We start from the raw sequence: 25841 nt of genomic DNA on the forward strand, positions 1-25841 counted from the left end.
GTACTTTTCATGTGCTAATCATTTAGTAGTCAGTTTTGCCTAGTGTATATAAATAGTGTACAAGAATGTGAGTTAGCTACCTAGACATTTGTTTTTATACTATAGTTATTATTTATTCTTTAATACTTATCATGCCTTGTCTTTTTGCGTGTGTTTTTCTTCCTCTGTAAAACAGTTGACACTCAAAATTTCATTTAGGTAGCACTTGTGTTTCCTAAATGACAGTTTCTTTTGAATCTTTTGAATCAGTGGGGGAGCTCAAAATTTTATCAGGGCATTTGGGAACTGGTTCCATGGAGTCTGGTTCCTTCCATGCCCTGTGGGAAACAAGGTCTATAACCTCATTTGCAGTGGGGGTGGGGTGACCCAAGATGTAGAAGGTTCAGACCTGAAGGCTTCCAAACACACTGATTCCTCCTGGGAAGGGGTTTGTAAGGACAAACCACCTTTCTGGTGAAGGATTTCAGGGGGACCCTTCCCCTTCATCAAAATCAGTGTCTTTCACGAGAGATTCCTGCTGAGAATCTAAATGTCTCCCTCTTGCATGTCCTCTTCTGAGGTACCTATCAGAAGAGGTGGGCAGGTCCAGGTTGGGAACTGGATGGAAGCTGAATTTTGCCTTTCTATCCTTGAGGGGTAGGATAAGCAGATTCAGGCACAGGATCTGTAGGGGGAGCAAAGGATGGATCCGATGGTGTAAGAGTTGAGGCTACTCTCAGATGAGAAAAAAACTCTCTCCACCAATTCAAAAGCAAAAGGACCAGGAGATACAAAGAAAAAAACCACCCGAAGCTCTTGAAGCAGACAATCCTGGGACCTCCTCTCTAAAGAAGGAGTTAGAGCCAAGCTGTCAAGCACCGAAGGGAAGAGACAACCCCAAAAGCTTTGGAGTCAAGGTCTGCCCCTCGGATCAGACAGCGATGCTTCGGCTCTGAAAATGATCCAGCTCAGAGGGGGTAGCAGCCAATCAGATCAGGGACATCAATGGAGTGGAAGAAACAAGTAACTTTGGATCCAATTGCTTGACTCTAGGGACTCTCAGATCCATGGTGTCAGATCTGAAGTTTTCCGATCCGAGGACTTGGCCACTTTTTAGGTGGCTCTGAAGGAGAAGCAGAGTTAGGAGACCGGGCAGGATAGCATTTGCAATGCTCCCTGGGCTACTTAGACTTTGAGAGGGGGGTTGAGTCCCTGATGGAAAAGTAGAAGCAGAAGACGCTGAATCTGGATGGAGGCCTTTCAAAATAAACTTGTTATACTTGTCACTAAGAGCATTAAAAGCCACACATATAGGACAAGAGGTGTCCAAATGTGCTGGCCCCAAACAGTAAACACACTTTCTGTGGGTATCAGAGTTGGGAATCTTATTCCCACAGGAAGTGCAATTTTTGAATCCATTTGGCTTTTCAGCCATACTGGAACAAGTTAGAAATAACAACAAGCAAAGTTAGCTAAGTCTAAGGACTAATGAGCATTAAATGAAACAATCTCTATGAGATATATATATATATATATGTACACACATATACATTTATATATCTATCTATATGTCTATCTATATATATATCTACATATATATCTACACATATATATATATATATATATATATATATATATATATATATACACACACACACACACATATATATATATATATATATATATATCTACATATATATATATATATATATATACGTACATATATATCTATATATACGTACAAATATATCTACATATATATACGTATATATACACACACACACACACACACACATATATATATATATATATATATATATATACACACACACACATATATACATATATACGTACACATGCATAAACACACACATTTATGTATATATATATATATATATATATATATATATATATATATAAAATGTATATGCATACATATTTGTTGTTGTCATTGTTGTTGTTAACAAACAAAGAAGAAAAACAGAAGTACCAGCAATGGTAGATCTGAAAAAGGAGAGAATGGGAAATAACTACCAGCTATGGTAGATAAAGAATATTGAACTGGTATAAACAGCAAGGGAGATATTAATAAGAGTTCAAAAAGTTATAACTAAATAAGGAAAAAGAATAAAATAAGTTTTGATTCACACTCAACACCCCTAGCTCAAAAGATCGCAATCCCATTTGAACCTGAAGAGTGACAAACAAGATCTGAGGTACTTCAGTAGTCGGGGGCATTATCGGTAAGGAAGGTGCTTGTGAGTTGGATCCTAGAATCTATAAGATGATGACCAAGTCAGATCTGAGGGTTGCTTCTGAACCCATACACTGAGGAACGAATAAAAATGGCAACATCAGATAAAGTCACTTACAAATTGTGTGACATTAGGTGAAACCTTACATGTTGAAATGTATTTTATATTTGGACTTAAGTTGCACATCTTGAGAGATGTCCAGTATTGTTTGTTTTGCTAACTATACAATTAAGCATATGTTTTCATATTTCTGTAAATATCTCAATAACCATGTACTTACAGATTCATTTTTTGTTGTCATGTGAAAGCTTATGTCTGGTTAACAAAAATGTTCATAGGTTGGTACTAGATTATCGATCCTAGGGCCTATACAAGCCTAGCCATAACAATTCCCTGGCTATTTCTTCCCACAGTATTTACTTCTCTGGACCCTGACTGTCGTGATCCCTGGGGTGAATTTCCAATCTCCCATCCAATCATCAAGGTTCCTTTTGAAGAGGGCCAAAGAGGCACTCTGCTTGACATGTATGGGCAGTCTATTCTAGAGTCTGGGGAGTATCTGGGTCAGGAACCTATCCCTCCAGCATGTTTTATTCATTGTGATGACAAGGTTTAGATCCCTGGAGCGTGCATCTCTGAAGGACTGGGATTTCTTTAAGTGTAGCATGTCCAACAGCTCTGGGTTTGACATGGCCTTGTATGTTAAGCAGAGATCACCTCTGAGTAGGCGATATGCGACAGAGTATAGGTGGATTTTTTTTTAGATGGTCAGCATAGGGCATCTGCTTTAGGCCTGTGATTCTTTTACTGAGATATTTCTGCGGCCTTTCCAGTTGTTGCAGATGTCTTGAGAGGTACATACCAAATGGGGTGTTGTATTCTATAATGGGTCTAATGAGGGATGAGTACAGTGGGACAATGACCTTTTTTCTGGATGAAAAGCCCTTAGTGATGAGGTGTGCCACATAGAAGGATTTCCTGACTGATGTGGCTATTGAAGATGAGACCACTGTCCACCTGTGTCCCTAAGTCTCTTATCACACTTTCAGTGTTTAGTGTACTGCCACCTATGTGGTAATTCACGGGTACATGCTTTTTCTCAAAGGGGATAACTATATATTTCTTGGCATTGAGCTTGAGCCCATGGCTCTGGCACAAATCATCTGTTTCTTTAAGGCCCTTTTGTAGAATATCCACATCATTTGGGGGATTCAATAATGGCTTCCAGTTTGCAGTCATCTGCGAACTTTGTTAGCCAGAGTCCCTTAGTGTTGGCCTGTACTTCAGAGAAGTAGATGCCGAACAAGAGCGGTCCCACGAATGAATCTGGAGGTACTCGACTTGTCTGGAGCTGGATTTGGAGTTGGCTACGTTTACAGTGTGGGTTCTGTCAGTAAGCCAGTTGGCAACCCATCGAGTGATGTAGGGATTAATGCCCAGCTTAGTAAGTTTATCTATGATTCCAGAGTGGGGGATGGTGTTGAAGGCCTTGGCGAGGTCCAGATAGGCTGTGTGGACCACCTTACCCTTGTCCACAGCTCTGGAGACTGATTCAAAGAAGTCAATCAGGTTCAGGAGAAAAGATCGTCCCTTTATGAACCCAAACTGCGTGGGGTCCAGTGTTTGAAGGTTGCCAATGTCTTTGTTTATACGTTCCATGATAATACATTCCATGGCCTTGCAGATGAGGCTCATCAGACTCATGGGGTGGTAGTTCCCGGGATCCAAGGTGGCCCCCGCCTTGTGAAGTGGGATAACTGTAGCTGTGCACCACTCAGTGGGCACAAAGCCTGAGGTGAGGCTATGATTAAACATGACACTTAGGTGAGGTGCCAGTTCATTTTGTAGTTCATGTAGTACGCAGCTTGGGATGTTGTGTGGTCCCATAGATGCTGTATTCTTAGCTTGGGAGAGTGCGTTTTTTACCTGTGTGGCCGTTATTATTGGAATTTTGCAATCTTTCGGTATTGAGATGGGCCCTTTAGGGGGTGAGAGGGGGGTAAGGTTTGCACTGAATTGATCTGACAGGATATTGGCAATATCTTTGGGATCAGTATATTTAATGCCATTCTGTTGTAGCTCAGAGCAGATCGGAGCATTGCCATTTAGATTCTTGACATAGTTATAGAATGCCTTGTGGTTGTCTTTGGAATCTTTGGCAATTTTATTTTAGTAACTAGAGGATTTTATGAGGGATCTCAGCTTCTTACTGAGGCTGGTAAGGGAGTTTTTTGCATCCTGGGATTTTCCTCTTTTCTGCAACAGTTTCTTCCTTTTGTTGTAAAGTTTGTTTATGGCAAGAGACCACCAGATTAGCTCCTTTTTTTTGGAGGAGAGTGTCTTGGTTGTATTGGGGATGGCACGATTCATGAAATAACAATATATATTGTAGGTTGAACAATTTTCAATATATGAACATCTGCGTTTGTGAAGGTTTAGAAAAATATAGTCTGGAGGTTGTGCCATTATAATATATTATAGTATTTATGGGCAGACTATGACTGCACCGACTATTATCACTATAAGGAATACTTCTTACTGATAACATTTTCATTTGCACAGTTTTAATAGCATTTATTGTTCACAAAATATGTACATTTGTTTATTTCATGCTTTTTAAGTTTATTTTTCAGAAATGCTCTGAAATACAAGTAGGCTGCTTGAGGTGTGACATTCCACATCACATTGGTGTTAATGACTTACATGCTCTATCCGCTACGGACAGGTTCACACTAAAGACTCTACTGCAACTGTAATACAAAGTTTAAAAGTAATGACCTACTTTGTCCTGTTATAGCATTCATCTGACTTTTCCTGTCTTCATTGCAATGCCTTTACCATGTCTTGGAATATGTACAATAACGGGCTCTTATATTGCTAGTTCTCTGACTCATTGCTTTTTTATTTATTCTTCTCATCAGTGTGAGATTAACCCAAGTCAATAATAAATGCAGATTTAAAATAGGGGTAGTGGGCTTATTCAGTTTAACAGAAATTAAAACATAACACATACATTTTAAATGAAAAATTTTCACTTCCAAAAGTTTAAAGATAGACTTGCAAAGAAATGTAATCGAGGACAAAGTCAATGAACATTGATGGTTTAAACAACCGCACTATTAAAATCATTTAAAAAAGTACTGCAAATAACAGATATTATGGAATTAAGGATAAATCTGGTGCCATTACATTATGATGCTTACCTTGTTGAATGTCCTTCATTTCTAAGTGTAAACTGGATATCAGAATTCCTACAGCTTGTGACCTCTTGCCGTCCAATAACTTGATTATCTGTAAAGACATTATAAATGAATTAAAAGTACTCTAGAACTCTAAAACCTATTCTGTGTATGATATATATACAATTGCACACACTATATATATATATATATATATATATATATATATATATATATATATACACACACATACACACATATACACATACACAGATAGCTAGAAATATATGGTAGTAATCAATTTTGTCAATGGCTTAGTTTGTGAAAAGGTTGGAAATGTACTACATTTCACTAGAAACGCAGCTAAACTGAACTACAGTCAACCGAGATTCAGTCAACTATAGAACAACAGTAGTAGCAATTTGGCCTTAGCTCATGGTTGTGCAACCAAAGAATTAATATTTATGTGTGGGAGCAAAGCAAGCTCCCCATCCCACACTTAGAGGAGGGCATGAAGGACAAAGCTCCCATGTGTGCAAGATGAATAGAAATTGGTTGCGTTTGGAATGCCGCTCCAGTGGATTATAGTTTGTTTAAATGATTGCTGCTTATGCTGTAGGTAGGTAGTTTGGCAGTTTGAGGTCGCTTGAACTGCCTTTATTTATTTTTATTTGACATTTGTTTACCGGGGTGGTCTGACTGGGTCTACAGAACCCGTTTTCAGCAGAGGCCCGGGGAGAAAAGCTCCACATACAGTACAATACAAATACAGTATAATCCAATACAATAAATATTAACATTAGAACTACTACACAAAAAATAAGTTGAAAGAACAAACTGCTACAAGATGTTGTAATATATTACTACACAGCCAAACAGTTCTATACAGTTAAAACATTACAGACGATAATAGTCACTGTCATCATACATGATGTAGAAATAGCAGCCAGAATGTTAGCGATGCAGACATATAGTGAGAGAGAGTTAAGGAGAATAGAAGCAATAAAAGCCTGAGCAGCAGCTTAAAAATATGATATAGAAGGAGTTAGAAGACCTTTAGGATCTTGCAGTTTGTGAGGGATTGAAATGTGAGGAGAGAAAGATCTGAGCATTAGGCAGGCTTTATGCAGGAGCACAGCCATGTATTTTTGAGATGATTTTTTAAAGAGGCTTTGAAATGCAGTTAGGCCTGGTAGCTAGAGGTAGTGAATTCCAATGTATAGAGACAGAGTACGAATACAGAGAGTGACCAGGTTTTCTTGTGGGTTTTGAGATAGCTAAAAGATTTTTGTCTTCTGATCATAGGGATCGATTTGGTGTGTAATGTGTGACTAGACTGGCTAATGCAGTGCAGGCAGTAGGCTTGAAAATAAGGTTGTGCAAGGTGGATAGCTGAATAAAGCAAGTTGGTTGGGTAGTTCAAGCCAGTGTTAATTCTAGGAGTGGTTTACAGTGGCGTGTGTAATATTTAGAGTTTGTGGCAAACTTTGTTGTAGCACTGTTCCAACTTTCATAGGGTAGAATTTTGTAAGTTAAAATAGGGGCACCACACAGAATAGAGGGAAGTAAAAATGTTTTTGCAAGGGTAGTTTTTGTTGCTGCAGTAAAAAAAAATGTTTGTTTCTATATAAGATTCAAACACCAAACCCTCGCACGTACGGCTGCACGGCCAACCAACCTTGTATGAAAACACCAAAAGCCAGCAAGATAGTATCACCGTTTATTCTGAGGCAACAAAAGGACAAAAAATGCCCTAATTCAAAAAACTCATACTAGTTTCGGCACCAGCCTTCATCAGTGAGTAAAAATCATTCAAAAATACATAGTCAACGTCTGTTTAAATCTGTGAACAAACCAATGGCAGTACAAACATTTGCATAGAGCTCTCAAATCAAATTTAAAGCAACATTGCACTGTTGAATGAGGAAAATAGTATATATCCCCATACAATACTAATATATACAAATTGTGATTCTAGTAATAAACTAGATTGACATGAGACAGATGGTAACATGTTATTAGCATATAATGTGATCTTGAATTACAAAGGGAAAAATGTATATAAATAAGAATGAAAATAACATATAAATGGTTTATAAATGGTCATTAAGACCTGGAGGGAAGAGGGCTCCTAGATGTGTAATCCAATATCTCTCCTTATGGCTCAGGATACCTTGCCAACCTATCTGGTTTTGCCTGTTCCCTGTAATTTTATCAATAATTGTAAACATAAACTGGGCAGTAGGATGTTTAACTGTATGTAAGTATAAAGCATTAGATGCCTTATGATTCCGTATGTCGCTACGATGTTCCCCAATTCTAATACGTAATGAACGTGAAGTCTTGCCAACATAGAAAGATTTACATTGGCATGTAGCCAAATAAATGACCCAGCTAGTAGAACAATTGCCAAACACCTTGATGTCATACACTTTGCTAGTATTAGAACTTGTAAATTGTTTCAACTAGTTAACATGAGAACAAGAAACACAATGTCCACACCTGAATGTTCCCAATAATTCGTCCCCCAATATGGTGAGTTGTTTATATTTGGCTGCCCCACTTTCTCTGTTTGTAATGTGAAAATAGGGTGCCTAATGTTTTACCACGTCTGAATGAAAATGAACATTGTTTGTCTAATATTCCCCTCAAAAAATCATTTGCTAGTAAAATATTCCAATTTTGGTTCACGGCTTGCCTAACAGTCTGATGGTTTTTACCCAGTGTCGTAATTAGTCTCACTTTAGAGTTGTTGATGTTTTGACTTTTGTCCCTGTATTCCAACAATAACTTTCTATCTTGGTTGTCAGAATATGTCTTAGCTAATTCTATATCAGAAATGCTATAACCCCGGTCCAAAAATCTATTAGATAAATCAGTTTTGGCTGTAGAATAATCATGTGAACATGAGTTGATTCTCCGAATTCTAAGATATTGAGATTTAGGGATATTCCGGATGGTGTGGCGTGGATGCATACTATGTGCATGTAACAAGGTGTTAAACTGGGGATATTTCCGAAAAATTTTTGTATTAAGTGTGTTGTCAGTGTTACGATATACTGTAACATCCAAAAAAGTTATTTCATCTCTATTGGATTTAATAGAAAATTCAATACCCCAAATATTGTTATTCAGATGTTCCAAAAATTCTTGTAAATAATTCGCATCTGCACGCCACACCATCCAACAATCATCTAAATATCTTCTCCATATGTCTATTTCCACAAGATATAAATTGTGTAAAGGGTTGTAGATCAGACATTCCTCAAGGTAGGCCATGAAAAGATCTGCATAGATGGGGGCAAAAGAAGCCCCCATGGCCGTACCTTGCAATTGCCAATAGCAATCACCCTGGAAATAGAACACATTTTTACTTAAGACATGTTCGGTGAGACAAATGAGTAGAGTATTGAAACCCGGAGAATATAATTCTGACTTAACAAGCCAATATTCAACAGCCTGAAGCCCTGCCCAATGTGGAATACTAGTGTAGAGGGATTTAACATCCAGAGTGCACATTATCCAATGGGGTTCTAGTTGGCAATCTTCAATAATTTGCAAAAATTGCGTGGTGTCTTGAATTCTTGCTCTCACCAAGGACAATAGTGGTTTTAAATATTGGGTAAGAAAAGCAGACAGGGGTTCTGTAAGAGAACCATGACCAGAAACTATAGGCCTACCTGGTGGATGTGTAAGGGATTTGTGTATTTTGGGCAAAAGATACAAAATTTGTCTAGCCGGTTCCTTAACCTGTAGATGTTGAACCATTTTGTTAGTGAGTATACCCTCCTCCAATGCAGATTGTAAAAAGACATCAATTTCTTTTTTAAATGTCATAGTTGGATCAATGTCCATTTTCATATAGCATTGTTTGTCAGATAGTTGTCGTAAACCCTCATTTATATAAAAGTCCATGTTTAAGATTACCACTGCACCCCCCTTGTCAGCTTGAACTATTGCTATGTTACGATTGTTTCTGAGTTCAGACAAAGCCACTCTTTCGTTAGAACTAATATTGTCCCTGCCAGTAACAACCTCAAAAAGAGGAAAATGTAGATCCTTTAACACCGCTTGTTGAAATATCGCTACATTCTTATTCATAGGTGGCTGAAATGTTGATTTGTGGAAGGTGAAATCAGTAGATCTTTGAACATTGGAACTATCCTGTTCTGAAAAAAACAGTTTAAGGTTTAGTCTACGACAAAAATCAATAACATCTAATGAGGTTTGGTATTCATCACAAAAAAAGCTAGGAACAAAATTTAACCCTTTATTAAGAACTTGTTTTTGTTCTAATGTTAATACATGATCCGATAAATTCAACACATTTTCAAAAATTTGTGTGTCTACTTGAGTAGTGCTTGAATCAGTCCCATCATGGAATCTGTAGATGTATTTGTTTCTATGTTTCCTCCCCCCTCTGGATTTCCTACCATGTCTAAAGGGTAATGTGTATTGGTTTTCTTTTTAAGTGGAGAATTGCCAGTATTGGCATATTCACCGTCGGTATTGGATGACTCCTCCCCTAAGGTACTGGTCTGAAAGTGGTCTCTGTTCTTTAATATAGATCTGGGCCCATCCCACACTTAGAGGAGGGCATGAAGGACAAAGCTCCCATGTGTGCAAGATGAATAGAAATTGGTTGCGTTTGGAATGCCGCTCCAGTGGATTATAGTTTGTTTAAATGATTGCTGCTTATGCTGTAGGTAGGTAGTTTGGCAGTTTGAGGTCGCTTGAACTGCCTTTATTTATTTTTATTTGACATTTGTTTACCGGGGTGGTCTGACTGGGTCTACAGAACCCGTTTTCAGCAGAGGCCCGGGGAGAAAAGCTCCACATACAGTACAATACAAATACAGTACAATCCAATACAATAAATATTAACATTAGAACTACTACACAAAAATAAGCTGAAAGAACAAACTGCTACAAGATGTTGTAATATATTACTACACAGCCAAACAGTTCTATACAGTTAAAACATTACAGACGATAATAGTCACTGTCATCATACATGATGTAGAAATAGCAGCCAGAATGTTAGCGATGCAGACATATAGTGAGAGAGAGTTAAGGAGAATAGAAGCAATAAAAGCCTGAGCAGCAGCTTAAAAATATGATATAGAAGGAGTTAGAAGACCTTTAGGATCTTGCAGTTTGTGAGGATTGAAATGTGAGGAGAGAAAGATCTGAGCATTAGGCAGGCTTTATGCAGGAGCACAGCCATGTATTTTTGAGATGATTTTTTAAAGAGGCTTTGAAATGCAGTTAGGCCTGGTAGCTAGAGGTAGTGAATTCCAATGTATAGAGACAGAGTACGAATACAGAGAGTGACCAGGTTTTCTTGTGGGTTTTGAGATAGCTAAAAGATTTTTGTCTTCTGATCATAGGGATCGATTTGGTGTGTAATGTGTGACTAGACTAGCTAATGCAGTGCAGGCAGTAGGCTTGAAAATAAGGTTGTGCAAGGTGGATAGCTGAATAAAGCAAGTTGGTTGGGTAGTTCAAGCCAGTGTTAATTCTAGGAGTGGTTTACAGTGGCGTGTGTAATATTTAGAGTTTGTGGCAAACTTTGTTGTAGCACTGTTCCAACTTTCATAGGGTAGAATTTTGTAAGTTAGTTAAAATAGGGGCACCACACAGAATAGAGGGAAGTAAAAATGTTTTTGCAAGGGTAGTTTTTGTTGCTGCAGTAAAAAAAAATGTTTGTTTCTATATAAGATTCCCAGTTTTTGATGAGTTTTCTTTATATTTTGCTGTATATGGGGGTCAAATTAAAGTTTATTGTCAATGATAAAACCTAGAAGTCTAGTTTCCTGCACTATTTCTATGGCAGTGTTGTCAGATGCAAGGATGTTGAAATGATCAGTGACAAGGGAGGTGTTTTTGGGATGAAAGAGTGCTAGTTTTGTCTTCTTTGGATTAAGGAAGAGCTGGGCATTTCTTAGCCAGGATTACCACCATAAACAATCAATCAGTGAGGTAGGATGTTCATGGATACAAAAGACAAGTTGTCTGAACTCGAAATACTTGTCTCGGGTCACTGCATCTAATTTTATATTTATGGGCTTTTCAATGCCTTTCCAGGGATATATTACACTGATAACAGTGACATATGTCGAAGTGTTAATGTAGCTTCGCCTTCAGTGGTAAAAAGGCCTATGAGTGTGGGTGAATGAGTGGAGGTGGGGATATCCTTCCAGCAGATTCAACACTACAAGACTTTGCAAACTAGCCTTAACAAATTAAGTTATTTGCATATTGCCTTACATAGATTTAACTTTATTTGTTGCTTGTGTACTTCTTGCCAACTGCAGGTGAAATTCAGCTGTGCATGTTCTTTAGGTAGTGCGATATGATAAGTCTCACTACATTAAAGGTACTAATTCATGAATGACTGTTCTGCAATTTTGCATGTACTGCCAGTTGTAGAGTTTCTGGAATTCAGATGAGTGTTTTGAATTGTGGAATGGAACACTTTGTGTGTGCGATTGTGTCTGTGTTCATTAATGTATAAATGTCATGTGCGGGTATCAATAAATGTGATTTGTGATGCAGTATGACTGATGGTTTACATGATAATCAGTGCGAGTCATAGCTGACATACAATATAAAACACATGCTCCTCATACACAAAATGCTAGAGCATTACAAGAAAACACATTCTAATAGCAGAGTTACAGTCTGGCAGCCTAAAAAAGGAACATAATGACTCTCTACATTTTTACTGCTGCAAGGTTTGTACCATAGAGCTGTTTCAGTAATCTGCCAGCTGTGTGTCCTACTATTAAACAGATTGGCAAGGTAGACATGCAGAGATACAAAATCTATAAGTTAAGCTTCTGAGGCATTAGGAAAGTATCCCACATATGTCAAAATGTGATACAAGCCAATTAAAATCAAATATAAAGAGTACACTATTTGTCATTTTAGGGGGAAGACAGGTGCAGCTAATTAGAATTTTATAAGACTTCATCTTCATGCAATCTGACAATATATGGATATAGTTCCTGCTGCCATGCAAGAGGAAAGGAGAACAGCTAAAATTCTTAATTTTTACGAACAGAAATCCAAACATTTTTCATCTTATGTTTTATCATTTTGTACATACAAGAAAAAAAAGACAAAGATGTAACAGTGAACAAAAGGTTCTACTGCCCTTCAAAGATTGATTTCTTCAAAGTATATGCTAGTTAATAATATATTGCAGTCATTCACCATTTATAAGGGAAAGGAGCAGGGAATATTCATCCACTTATTTTGTTGGACATTGTGCAATGAATTTTAAAAATCAGAAGTTATGGAGATTATGAAAGACATAAACCTCAGGTGGAAACCATTTAACACATTTTTCTGAGCAACCTGGCATGTTGATTTCTTTGCAGTATAAAGTACAAATTTCAAAATTAAAGTATTAAAGGTTGTCATCTTATAACAGTCGAGGGTGAGGTAGCCAAGTTTTTATAAAGGTGATTGATTTGGAGGCAGAGGTTTGCAATGTTGAGGAGAAGGAAAAAATAACCCAATTAACAATTGTGAGTGAACCAACATGTTGTTTATTGTCTTGGAAGATTTTTGTTTCTCTGTAATAGCTGACCGTCTGTTCATATACTGGACTGAACTACAAGTTGTATTCAGAAGGTATTCTGAGACAGTAAGCAGTAGTGACTAAAAACAAAAATCTTAATTTACTGTCTTCATTTGTATCATGGCTATGATATACTTAGCTGTATCTTAATGAGCAGTAACCTGTCCGGGTAAGGAAATAATCATTTTGGCCAAATACAGTGATAATTTAAAGAACATTAGTCCCATTCAGGAACAAAAAAAAAATGACTGCCTTGCCCAATATAGCAAAGTCATGACAGAAAGCCCATCTCATCTGTATACATATATAAATCGGTAATCAGTAGCAGTCCCAAATAATGAACAAAGTTAGAAGGTATGAGGTACTTGCGATTCAAAAGATTCCCAATGTATGAAGAACAACGGGTCTTCATACTTTTGTATGTGGGACACCATTTTTTGCCAAAAGGGATTCGTATGGAGGAGCACTTATTTCTGTTTCAAGGACTTCAAATTTGGTGTCTTGGACATTGTTTATAACCAGGGTTATACATTTTGTTGTTTTGCCTTTCTGATTATCGGGTCTAGGGACAAGCATCGGAAACATCGAAACACGCACTATTTGGAATTATTAGGCTTCTTTTGGTTGGATTCTTATATTGGTAGACATTATGTCTTTAGGAAGAACATATTAGCAATTTTCACATGTTGTTGGGTGAATGTACATTCCATTGGGACGAATGTTCTTTAAATTAATATCGAACTCGACCAAACTGTCATGGTTACACATTTAGGCAGTTTACTGCTCATTTATCTTTGGCGTATCAACGGGTTCTACATTATTGATTGTGGGACACCATTTTTTGCCAAAAAAGGAATTTGAACAGTGGAAGCATTATTTACTGCCTCATTTTTGGATTGCAGGTTGTGGGATACGCATCAGAAACATCGCAAAACATGACCAGGTTTATTGGGACTATCATATTTGACTTTTTTGGTCTGATTTTTTCTACAGGGGACATTATGACTCCATGATGGACATATTTAGTAACCTTAACACTTTATTGTGTTGGGTGAATGATACAGGTTTACCTTTAAAACTTAGTTTTGGGCTCACTGCACACTAAATTAATGTTTTATAACCATCACAATTGCATCATTTAAGGTTTACTTATTTAAACTACTATGGTTTAAATATGTTTCCATCGAGCATTTGAATAGCTAGACCTGTTCTATTTAGTGATTATGTTTTTGGTTATAAGTAAGCCTTGAAATTTTACAATGATTTCATTGTGTTTGCAGGGTGCTGACTATATGGGTTTATTGCTATGAAGGTTTAGACAACAGCACTGTGCTCTTTATATGACATAGATAGAGAAGTATGGCCTATTTATCTCCTATGGTGCCATACATTTACTGGTTCTTTATAACTTATTTTTTGGACACATTGTATGCTAAATGAATGTTTTACAACCATAATTATTGCATCACCTAAGGTTTACTTATTTAAATTGCTATTGGCTAATATGTCTCTATGTAACATTTGAATAGTTACACCTGTTTTATCCAGTGATTATGATTTTGGTCACAAGCAAGCCTTGAAATGTTATGATGTTATGATCGTGTTTGTATGGTGCTTATTACAGGGGTCCATTGCTATGAAGGTTTAGACAACAAGAGCCATACATAAATTGGGCCTATTGCATATGTGCTTAGTATGTATATTTTTACTTATTATTACTATTGCATACATCAGTGTGGGGCTCTCCACTATTTCTGTCCTGCTGTTTCATTATGGAAATTGCTTAATATTTTTTGACCATAGATAAAAGGGAAGAATTTCTGATGACTGGAATCAATAGGGGCACCACTCTATATCTATATAAATGCCTTTTGGTGTTTTTTTAAACAGAATTGGATGCAGCACTTATATGAACATCTCAGGGGTCTTTATTTAATGAACTCAGCACTGTGTAAATAACAGGGGCTGATATTGTTCATTTATTACTAAGACTGCCTTGAGTTAAGTATTTTACATCTTAATAGATAGATTTTTACAATGGACTCAGCACTGTGAAATTGATAATTATATATTACAGGGGCTGATATTGTCCTTATAAAGTAACATAGTGGCTAACATTGTCCTATTTCCATCTATTATGGTTTATTATGGCTTTGGTGGTGAATTGATGTTTCTGAACTTTTGAACACATTTGAACATTAGGATTTCTGATGTCAGTCTTTCTTCTCTGGGGGTTTTCTTACATACTTTGGTCATTATATATGTATTTTTTATACACTTACCAATGAAATTAAACAGTTTATTACGTGGGTTAGCCTCCGATCACGAGGATTTGACTTGAGCTTGGCACAGCCAATATGGTGGGGAGTGGCATTGATCTATCCACTAAGGAAGATTGCTGTGGACATTTTTTCTAAACTTACTAAGCACATGCGAGTATTGTGCAATAATGTATGGCATAAGCTCTTCGGGGCATACATTACCAAAGGGATTACACCAAGAGGCCTACATATATGCATGTACCTCTAGTTAGCAATCCTGATGAGATCCTTTTAAAATAATGGGGTGAAGCCCAACAGCAAGCTTCTTTAAAGTTTGTGGAAATATTAGCTGAACATCACAATAGAGTTATTGACAGTGAAATAGAGTCCATTTCCCAATTGTGTGATACAGTTAGAAGATATGAGGGACAACCTATTTACACTTTCAGTTTGAAAAATCTTAGTCATGAACTTATGTCTTTTGAGTCCCAATTAAGAGATAGGAAGAAAAAGAAATTTCACAGAGATCTAGCAGATTATGACGGGGGGGGGGGGTTAATATAGGTAGAGACAAACATGTCCACTTCGCACAATTTGACAGGAAGCTTTCAAAAAGGAAATGCCCTAGATCCATTTTGAAAAAGGCATCTACATACAATGTAGAGACCTCAGGGGAGGAATCCTCCTCATGACTGGAATTTGAAGCTTCAGGTGTCACAGGCTCCTCAGCAGGGAAAAGAAGGAACTCTAATGTCCCTTTGGATTTAAACCTAGGAGGAGGGGGGGCAGGAAACACAGAAGTGAACAACATGGAGGCTCTGTTAAAAATGTTTGTAAGGAAATAACAAATGTCAATGTTACCAATATTACCATGCCCTCTCTACTTTGGACATGGACATTTTAAATAAAGGTACATCATTTATTTTTGGACTCTTTGTGCCTGAAGAGAATTTTGCTAATGACGTAGTAACATTTTGTAGGAATTTAAACCTAAAATTATTTTTTCAGGACAAGCTATCCTCACAGACTACTGATGAATTCAGATAACATAGATCTTCATTCATGCCCCCTATGAACCACAATGTGTTCATGTTTCAAAATTCTATCCTCAAAGATCTACATTTTCACTCAAAGGATCACAGATCTAAAGCTAACAATATCTCAATGATCGATATGGATAACATTGTTAAGTTAGCCAGTAACCATGAGTTGGTGATTTTGGGAGCTGACAAAGGAGGGGCTGTGGTGGTGCAGGAATGGACACAGTATGACATGGAAGCCAACAGGCAGCTCTCGGATGTCAGATACTATACCCATTTAAGAATCGATCCCACCCCCTTCTTTAAAAAGCAGATCGATGAGTTTTTGTCGTTAGCACTAGAGGGGAGGGTATTATCAACAACACCTCTAAGTTACAGTTGACATTAACGGATCCCAGTCAACAATCTATTTATTTCTTGCCCAAAATACATAAAACTCCCCACAGTCCCCCAGGTAGACCCATTGTTTCAGGAAGGGGTTCTCTCACTGAACCCCTGTCCCTGTTTCTCACTTCTGAAACCATTACTCAAATGTGTAAGAACTAGAATCAGAGATACAACTGAATTCCTTCAGGTCATTTCTGAAATGCAACTTGAACCGGACTGGTTATTGTGTACACTAGATGTCACAGCCTTGTATACCAATATCCCACATTGGCCAGGGCTTGAGGCCTTGGAATACTGGTTATACAAAACAGAACTTTACCCAACTGGGTTTAATATGTTTCTTATTGGCCTCACAAAACATGTGCTCACTAAGAATGTCTTTTTTTATCAGGACAAATGTTTCTTGCAGATACAGGGTATGGCCATGGGAGCATCATTTGCCCCGATATATGCCGATTTGTTTATGGCATACATTGAGGAATAGATCATCTATGATTTCTCCTACAATTTATTTATGGGAGAGATGGATATTTGGAAGAGATACCTGGATGATTGCTGGTTGGTCTGGAGAGCAGATGCTGAATATCTATTGGAGTTTATTAGTTATTTAAATGAGAACAAATGGGGAATAGAATTTACGGTTAATTATCACAAAGATAGGATCACCTTCTTGGATGTTTTAGTGATTAGGGCTCTGGATCATACCTTGATCACTGAAGTCTATCATAAATTCCCCGAACATAACTCCTTTCTCCATGCCACCAGCTTTCATCCCCCTCCATACCTGCAAGAACATTCCTAAATCCCAATTCATGAGGATGAAACGCATTTGTTCTGATGAGAGCACATATGGGCATTTCAGAGATGACCTGGAATCTAGATTCAGGGACACGGAGTACAAAATGGGACAGGTCCTACATGTTAAAAACTGTGTGGAAAATATGGAAAGGGAGAACCTCCTTCATTATAAAGAAAAACACAAAGGTGAGGGATTCCCCTTAAGGTTTGTGATCACTTATGCTCATAACACAGGGGTATTGATGGACAGCATCCAACACCACTGAATATCCTGTTGGCTGACAATAGAGTAAGTGAAAGTTTGGAAAACAAATGCCAATTTTTCTTCAGGAAAGGAAAAAAATTTGCAGTACATTTCAATCATTATAAACATCAGCATGAGAAGGATAAACACTATGCCCAAGTTACACTTTCAGGGGATCCCTTAAAGGTGGTTTCCCATGCAGACATTGTGTCCATTGCCCCAGGATTCTCAAAACAAAATGTTTCAGTAGCCAAAATACTGCTCAGGTCTTTGACATTACATTTTTTGCTGTCATACCGATTGGATAATATACCTTGCTAGCTGCAGTGGTTCAGCTTCTTTTTACATAGGGAAAACATTGAGGCCATTGAAATTTAGAATGTCTGAACATTTTAGTGACATTAAATATCATAAACCAACTAGTGCTTTATACAAACACATCATACTGCATAAAAATGCTGTATTCATCTTTACAGTGATTGACAGAATAGGGGGGTGTCCAGATCCCATAAATCTGGTTGGCATCAAATACTAAATACCAAGTAGAAAAAATGGATCATTAAGTTAGGAGGCTTATTTAAACCTGGACTAAATGAGCACTTTTAATTGGTCACATGCTTGGTTTCTAATTATATTAAGGAGTAATATGTTTAATACAGTTATACTGATGAAGGCTAAAGTAACAGTATAGCCGAAACCGGTCTGATTTTTACTCTATGTGCTTTTGCATCAAAAAAAGTCTGATAATATTGCCACTGTTTGCTGGTCTTGTGCTTTTTGAATAACAAAATGAGACCACAATAAATCATTTCAAAACTTTTCCACCTTTAACGTGACCTATAACCTGTACAATTCAACTGAAAAACAAATAGATCTGTTAGGGGGAAAATATGAAAAATAAAAAAATGTACAGTAAACTGGTTGCATAAGTGTGCACACCCTTAAACAAATACTTTGAAGCACCTTTTGATTTAATGACAACATTCAGTCTTCTTGGGTACACACCTGCCATCAATTCAAGAGACTCTGATTAACTCAAAATAAAGTTCAGCTGTCCTAGTAGGATTTTTCTGACATTTACTCAATTGCCTGCTACAGCAAAAGCCATGGCTCTCAGAGAGCTTACAAAGCATCTAAGGGATCTCATTTTTGAAAGGTAGCAGTCAGTAGAAGGGTACAAAAATTTTTTTTCGCAGCACTGGATACACCATGGAACACAATGAAGACAGCCATCAAAAAGTGGAGAAAATATGGCACATCAGTGATGTTGTAAAGAACTGGACTTCCCTCCAAAACTGATGAAACGACAAGACAAAAACTGGTTAGGGAGACTGCCAAGAGACCTACTGCAACATTTGAAGGAGCTGCAGGAATTTCTGGCAGGTACTGGTTATGTACTACATGTGACAATAATCTCCAGTATTCTCCATACGTCTGGGCTATGGGGTAGGGTTGCAAGATGGAAGCCTTTTCTTACACAGAAAAACATCCAGGTCCAGCTAAAATTTGCAAAACAATACATCAAGTCTCCAAAAAGCATGTGGGAAAATGTGTTATGGTCTGATGAGACCAAGGTTGAACTTTCTGGCCACAATTCCAAAAGGAACATTTGGCACAAAAACAACACTTCACATCACCAAAAGAACAGCATGCTAATGGTGAAGCACAGTGGTGGCAGTATCATACTTTGGGGTTGCTTTTCTTCAGCTGGAACTGGGGCATTAGTCAAGGTGGAGGGAATTATGAACAGTTCCAAATATCAGTCACTTTTGGCCCCAAACCTTCAGGCATCTGCTAGAAAGCTGAAGATAGAGATTTTTAACCTTTCAACATGACAATGACCCCAAGCATACATCAATATCAACAAAAGAATGCCTTCACCAGAAGAAAATTAAAGTTTTGGAATGGCCCAACCAGACCCCAGACCTAAATTCCACAGAAAATCTCTGGGGTGACCTGAAGAGGGCTGTGCACAAGAGATGCCCTCAGAATTGGACAGATTTGGAGTGCTTTTGCAAGGAAGCAGGAGCAAATATTGCCAAGTCAAGATGTGCCATGCTGATAGACTCCCACCCACAAATGGATGCTTAATATATTTTAATATAAGGAAAATGTTTGACTTAGAGAACAGTAATTTAATTTACTAGCATCAATTTATGAATGGGAATAAAGTACACTCAGCTGATTATCTGATTGCTAGATACAGTCTGGAAAATAGTAGTTGGTTAAGATATACAAGCATGTAAAGAATATATTCAAGACAAAATTAAAATGGCATTAGACATACAAACTAAAACTATTCCAAAAATCCTAGACTTCTATTCTAATATAATAATAGTATATCTAAAGATATGTCATACTTATCAATCACATCTAAGCTTATTAAAACTGAATTCATTCCACCTGAATTGCCGTACTGGAATTACTTGACAAAAATAAAGAAGTTTCTGAGAAAAGTAAGAAACTATACTTAAAATCTTTAAGAAAACCAATGTCCTCTCTATACCGAAAGATTTATATATGGAAATTTTTAGAGAGAGATTTTCTAACATCCCACAAAATTACTGTTATATATAAATTAGAAGAAAATAAAATGCTGGTGATGCAATGAAGCCCTTGATGCAGATTGGGTTCATATGATCACAGAACACAACACAGAGTCATGTTTCTGGATTGATTTTAAAAAACTTTTGCTAAGCATTGTGGCCAGATAATTCTACTATTACAGATTCCTTGATTTGGTTCAATGATGCAATCCCAGACGTTATTCCAGTATCACAAATACTTATTCTTTCGTCTGTCCAAGCTATTGCTAGGAAAGTTATAAATAAAAACTGGAAATGGACAACTACCCTGTCATTTACTAATGAATGTATATGTCTAGCCAAATCTGTTTGGAAAAATGAATTGTCAACCATAAAAATGAGAACTAGAAATGTAACTCACCCATACATAGCCTGTCAGAAATGTAATGATCTATTAGAAAAGTACTAATGGTTTTGTGTATATAATTATTATGGACTTTTGTATATAATTTTGTTCTATTTTGTTTCAAATTGTTTATTTATTGCTAGAATATGTAAAATCAGATAAAAACTTTTTAAAATAAAAGAATCATTAAGTTGTACATTACTTATCTCATTGTTGGAAGAAGGCTCAAGCTTCATTATAAAATTCAACAGAGATATTAGAAGCATGAAAAGTTGAACATGTTGTTGAAGCTTAATTTTCTTAGTAACTATCAGTGAAACTATTATTTTTCTTCCTTTTAGTAGTAGTCTAAGGCTTAGTTGCTACTTTAGAATTGCTTATGGTTTTATCCTTAATTTCATTCTTGGTCTTCTTGCACTTTCTTGAATAAATAATCTTTACTTCAGGCAACTTCAAAATAATTGGTTCTACTAATTCAATAACAGAAGTAATATACTTATTAATCATTTTGCTATTCCTGTTAACTGAATTTAATGATATACTTTCATTTATATTTCCGGAAACTTTAGTTAATTCATTATGCAAGTTATTAATATTATTATTTCTTAAGTTACTATTACTAGATTAAACTGCCATGACTAACAAATCTTCCTTCAAGAAAGATACAAAGCTGGAAATAGTATTTAATTAAGTTTGTGTTAACGAGTTGGATGAGAACAATTGACTATCCAAATAAGTAATTGTTCAAACATCTTTTTACAGTTAACACAGTATCCAAACTCAAGTACCCTGTTATTAAATAAAAACTCACCATAACCATTGCATTTGATCATAAATGTATGTCTTAATTAGATCATTAAGTTGGAATTCACTAAATGTATCAATTAGAAAAAAGAATTGCAAGACAACAGACAGAACAGCGATAAATGAGTGTTATTGTAAGTAAGAATAAATTTACTCTGTAAGCACAAAGTGATGAATAGAATATCAGAATTAGATAAAAGTAATAAAAGCAATTAAATATTTTGCTAAATTAATAAAGTTGCCATATTTCCAAACTGCAATTCTCTAAATCACAAAAATCACGTAAAGACATATAAAATGATTCTGGGCGCTTTCATGTTGACACTAGACTTGTTGCACAACAACATCCCCTTAAAATTTCTTGCTTCAACCAATAAGCAGCCCAACAATGCATTTGTCTGAAAAGTAGAAAACAATAAGGTCAGCTCCTTGTGTCATGATATAAATGTGGAAAAGCTCACAAAGCAAAATAAATATTTTTTTGAAAAGAAAAACAGTGAGCTGTTACAACCACATCTGCAAATGAAAATGTACGCCTTTGGTATGCTCAGTAAGTCTATCAAGTATCAGAAGCATACACAGAAAAACAAGTCTGATATCAGTATTTAATATTGCACAGTTAGCTTTCTATCTACAGTTACTTGCATCTATTAACAACTATTTCCAGTCTCCTGCTCCTGTAAATGTATACTAAGCCTTCCTTTGCTCTGAATCTGAAATAAAAAAACAAAAATCATTCTGTCAGTACATAAGCACTGTGGGTAAAATACTAACTTCTTAACAATTGTATAGCAACTATGTACATCACTGTACAGCCCCTTTGGAAGGGGATACAATGACCTAGTCAAAATCTGCTCTTTTGGAGGAGAGTAGTCCAGCATCCTACCTTCTGTATGAATTTTCTTAGTGGTATGAATAGTTAAACTGAAGAGTGTGTGTGTGTGTTGGGGGGAGGGGGCTTCACCAAAATGTTGCACTGTATTTTTCACAGCAGAGTGAGCACACTGTGTTACCATGTGGGGAACAGGTCACAGTGACAGAAGCTTTAATAAAGAGTAGGTGTTTCCATCAACTTCATGTGTAAGGACACATGTAAAAATCCAGTTGCTCAGTATGGGGCAGAAGACACCAGTGGCATTAGCAAATAGAAACTATGAGGCAATAAACCCAAGTGGCCTTCTTACAGAATCTGAGCCACAATTTAATTTCAAAATGGAGGTTGGCCTAATGGTTAAGGTGTTTGCCTTACAAACACAAAGTACAGGGTTTGAGTCTCACAAGGGGTAATTGGCTAGGCTTAAAATGGCTTACAAGGGCAGTTAGCCTAGTACTAATCTATGAACCTAAATATTAAATTGCATTTCCTCATTGACAGTGTTGATATGCTATGCGTTACATTTATTTAAAGTATTCTTTAATATGCCTCTCTAAATTATAAGCTGTATATAAGCACACTAAAATGAGAGGTGCAGTTCTAAGAATTTCAAAATAGCAAGTAACTGTTAGAGGATACATCCATTTAAAACACCACAGTCAATATGTCACTTCTTGTCTTAAGAAATCAATGGATTTATAATTCTTATGATGCCAGTTATACTTTGTGAAGAAATACATATCCAAAGCTTTTAAATTTCCAGAGAAAGTGTATTTTTTTGAAATTGTCTACTGTGCATGATTAAGCATGTCAGTAGCATAACTATAGACAAATTTAATTTTACAAAGTAAATTGAGAAATGAAGTACACTTATTTGAACAGTCAGATAATAAATAATACTGTTCAGCACGTCACTACTAATTATGGAGACTGTCAACAGTATAATACATTCACAAAGCCTGAATTGTTTCCCAACCACATGCAGAATGATATTATGCTGTATTAAGATCATTTGTAAGAGATTCAAAATGTGCACAGTGATTGGTTCAACTGCCTGAAAAGTTGCCTTTCTAGTACTGCATGAAATGTTATGACATTTTGCTGGAAAGATGTAGGGAAGTCTTTCTTTGATTTAGCACATTGTCTGCTGTATGAGCTTTATTCACGGTGAAGATATACATTTAATAAAGTGAATAATTGCTGTTGTTACCAAAATATATATTTAAGTACATCAGCTGTTACCATAAGAGTGCACATCAAACATTTTAAATACAGATGCTTTTTCAAGAAGAAAGACAAAAAAAGTTCTGCACTTCTAATGCCATTAGCAACTATTTTGTTCAGATTTATTACATACCTTTTAAAATTTGTTCACAGTGTATGTCAAAAGAGAAATAAAAACAGACCTGATTAATAGAACACTGAACAGGAAAGCACTTGTTGCAACTCTGTGCCCAAAACTGCATTATGCTTATAAAAAAAATCTGCACTATATATTTTACTATTTTTGTACAAAATGATATTCATTAGGAAATTAACAAATTTAGAGTCAGTGTAATCTGGAAAAAAGAAAACTATAAATAGGCCTTGGCATGAGTAACATGGAACATTCTAGCCTTCATCTTGGCAATGAATATAAATTATAATATTGAGCCATGGCTACTGATTTGCTAATTTCTTGAGCATCTCTGCACAGCTTCTGTTTGATGTATTCCCTTTAGGAATGCATACAATGCCAAATTTCTGAAGTTATTATTCAAGTCCAAAATGCAGTGGCATATTCATGCCACTGACATCAAAAAAGCTGACTTCAAAATATCGACATTCATATTATTACTTAAAGAAGAACACATGTTAATAATCACTTGAAGCTGGTTAGAGGTAATAGACAACAGAAAAGCCATTATCTTCAATGTCATCCTGTGTCTTTGATATGGTAATCATTCAGCTGAAGGACTCTGGAATGATTGATGCACTTTGTGTTAGATCATACACATGATACAAATTACACTACTTGACATTTCTAACTACTGGCTTTGTTTTGTGAAGAAATGGTGTCACTGTCCACTTTGAGCACTTTTATTGCTGAAAACATGAAACAGAACATTCAGTGTTGAAAACATGCTTATTTTAAAATGCTCTGCAAGCGGCCTTGTAAAACAAAGACTAGCTAACAATGTTATTTCCCCAGTGTTCAACCTGAAGCAAAAACAATACTAAATGTAATACAATTCATATGAAAATGTTATGCACTGAACTACAGATCTGGATATCAACAAAATATTCAAGTGATGCAAGCATTTCAGAGAGACTACACTGATCTTTGCATAACAAAATGGATTATATAAACATGTATTTTATTTTAAAAAATAGCAAGCAATATGAATCACTGGCTATTTAACTCCAGAGAAGGTGCCGGATGAAGACAGAAAATAAACAAATACATTTAACAGTTGTCATGCTAACAGTTATATTAGTGCACAAATTATTTAAAAAGATCTGGGGGAAATCAATGGGGAAATGCATTTTTTCTAGTCAGCTTCACTAAAGCAATTAGCAACTAGTAGAGAGGGAAACAAATCCATATCTTACATAATCTAATTAGTAGCTCATATTCTTAATATTCTAACTGCATTACTGGGTAGCTGGACTTGCCCAATGACCCTTTTGTCATAATCCAGGCCAGCGGCAAAAATAATCAAGAAACATCACATTAATATAGGAGAACCACAACCAAGAATAAAGTAGGTGCACAAAAGTCAGAGAACTGACTATAAAACATTAAAAAGTACACAGACAGTAGACAAGAACCATCGGAAAAATGTTTCTTTATAGTGGTGGAGGTAGTGATATCAAGGCAGTCATTAGTTGTACACCAAAGGTTACTTGTGCCAAATCATTCTGTAAGCCACCGCCTACCAGCCTGTACTAGGAAATGTGTCTCATGTTGTAGCCATCCTCTACAAACTGGGTTACCTCCCAGTGTGTTAACTGACACTTACTGAATAAGGGCGAAATCACACCCCCTGAAGCTTGAAGCCTTATCTGCAAGCCAAGGAGAGGAGGATCATAATGGAACTCATAAAGGAATCATGGGGAACTTGCTTGAGAACTTTGGATCAGTTTGGCTTCCAACCCAGTTTGCTTTTGCCCCTGAACTTTAAACTCTTGACACTTTTTTGACTTTTGACTTTGAAGAGACAAAGACCAAGGCCACAGCCTAGGAACACCGGAAAGGCCCCCTGGCCACGGCCCCCACACCGACACAAATCCCCAATCAGGTATCATCAAAACACATGTAAATCACAACCATACATCACAAGATGCAACTGGCTAAGCCACAGAACCCACAGGGTCAGACCCACTGGAGCCATGTCAGACTCAACAGCAAAGCCAAGTCCCACAGGTGGTGTCCTCAGTCCTGGGTCCACTGTCCTCTCTTGTTTTTTCTGAAGTACAAGCAAACACAACAAGCAACACAGAAAGGGTTATGCAGATGAC

The 25841-nt window shown here is 36.7% G+C and overlaps 1 protein-coding gene across 1 annotated transcript in view; it reads right to left on the bottom strand.

Annotated features, from left to right (window-relative positions):
- FMN1 (formin 1) overlaps window positions 1-25841 on the bottom strand; it is a 1985060-nt gene that overhangs the window by 942770 nt on the left and 1016449 nt on the right. The window contains exon 6 of the mRNA XM_044074155.1: window positions 5438-5525. Coding sequence (XP_043930090.1) covers window positions 5438-5525 — 88 coding nt within the window. The remainder of the gene's footprint in view (window positions 1-5437; window positions 5526-25841) is intronic.

Source organism: Protopterus annectens, chromosome 6.part0, assembly GCF_019279795.1.
Source record: "Protopterus annectens isolate FY-2018-M chromosome 6.part0, PAN1.0, whole genome shotgun sequence".
Taxonomy (NCBI): domain Eukaryota; kingdom Metazoa; phylum Chordata; order Ceratodontiformes; family Protopteridae; genus Protopterus; species Protopterus annectens.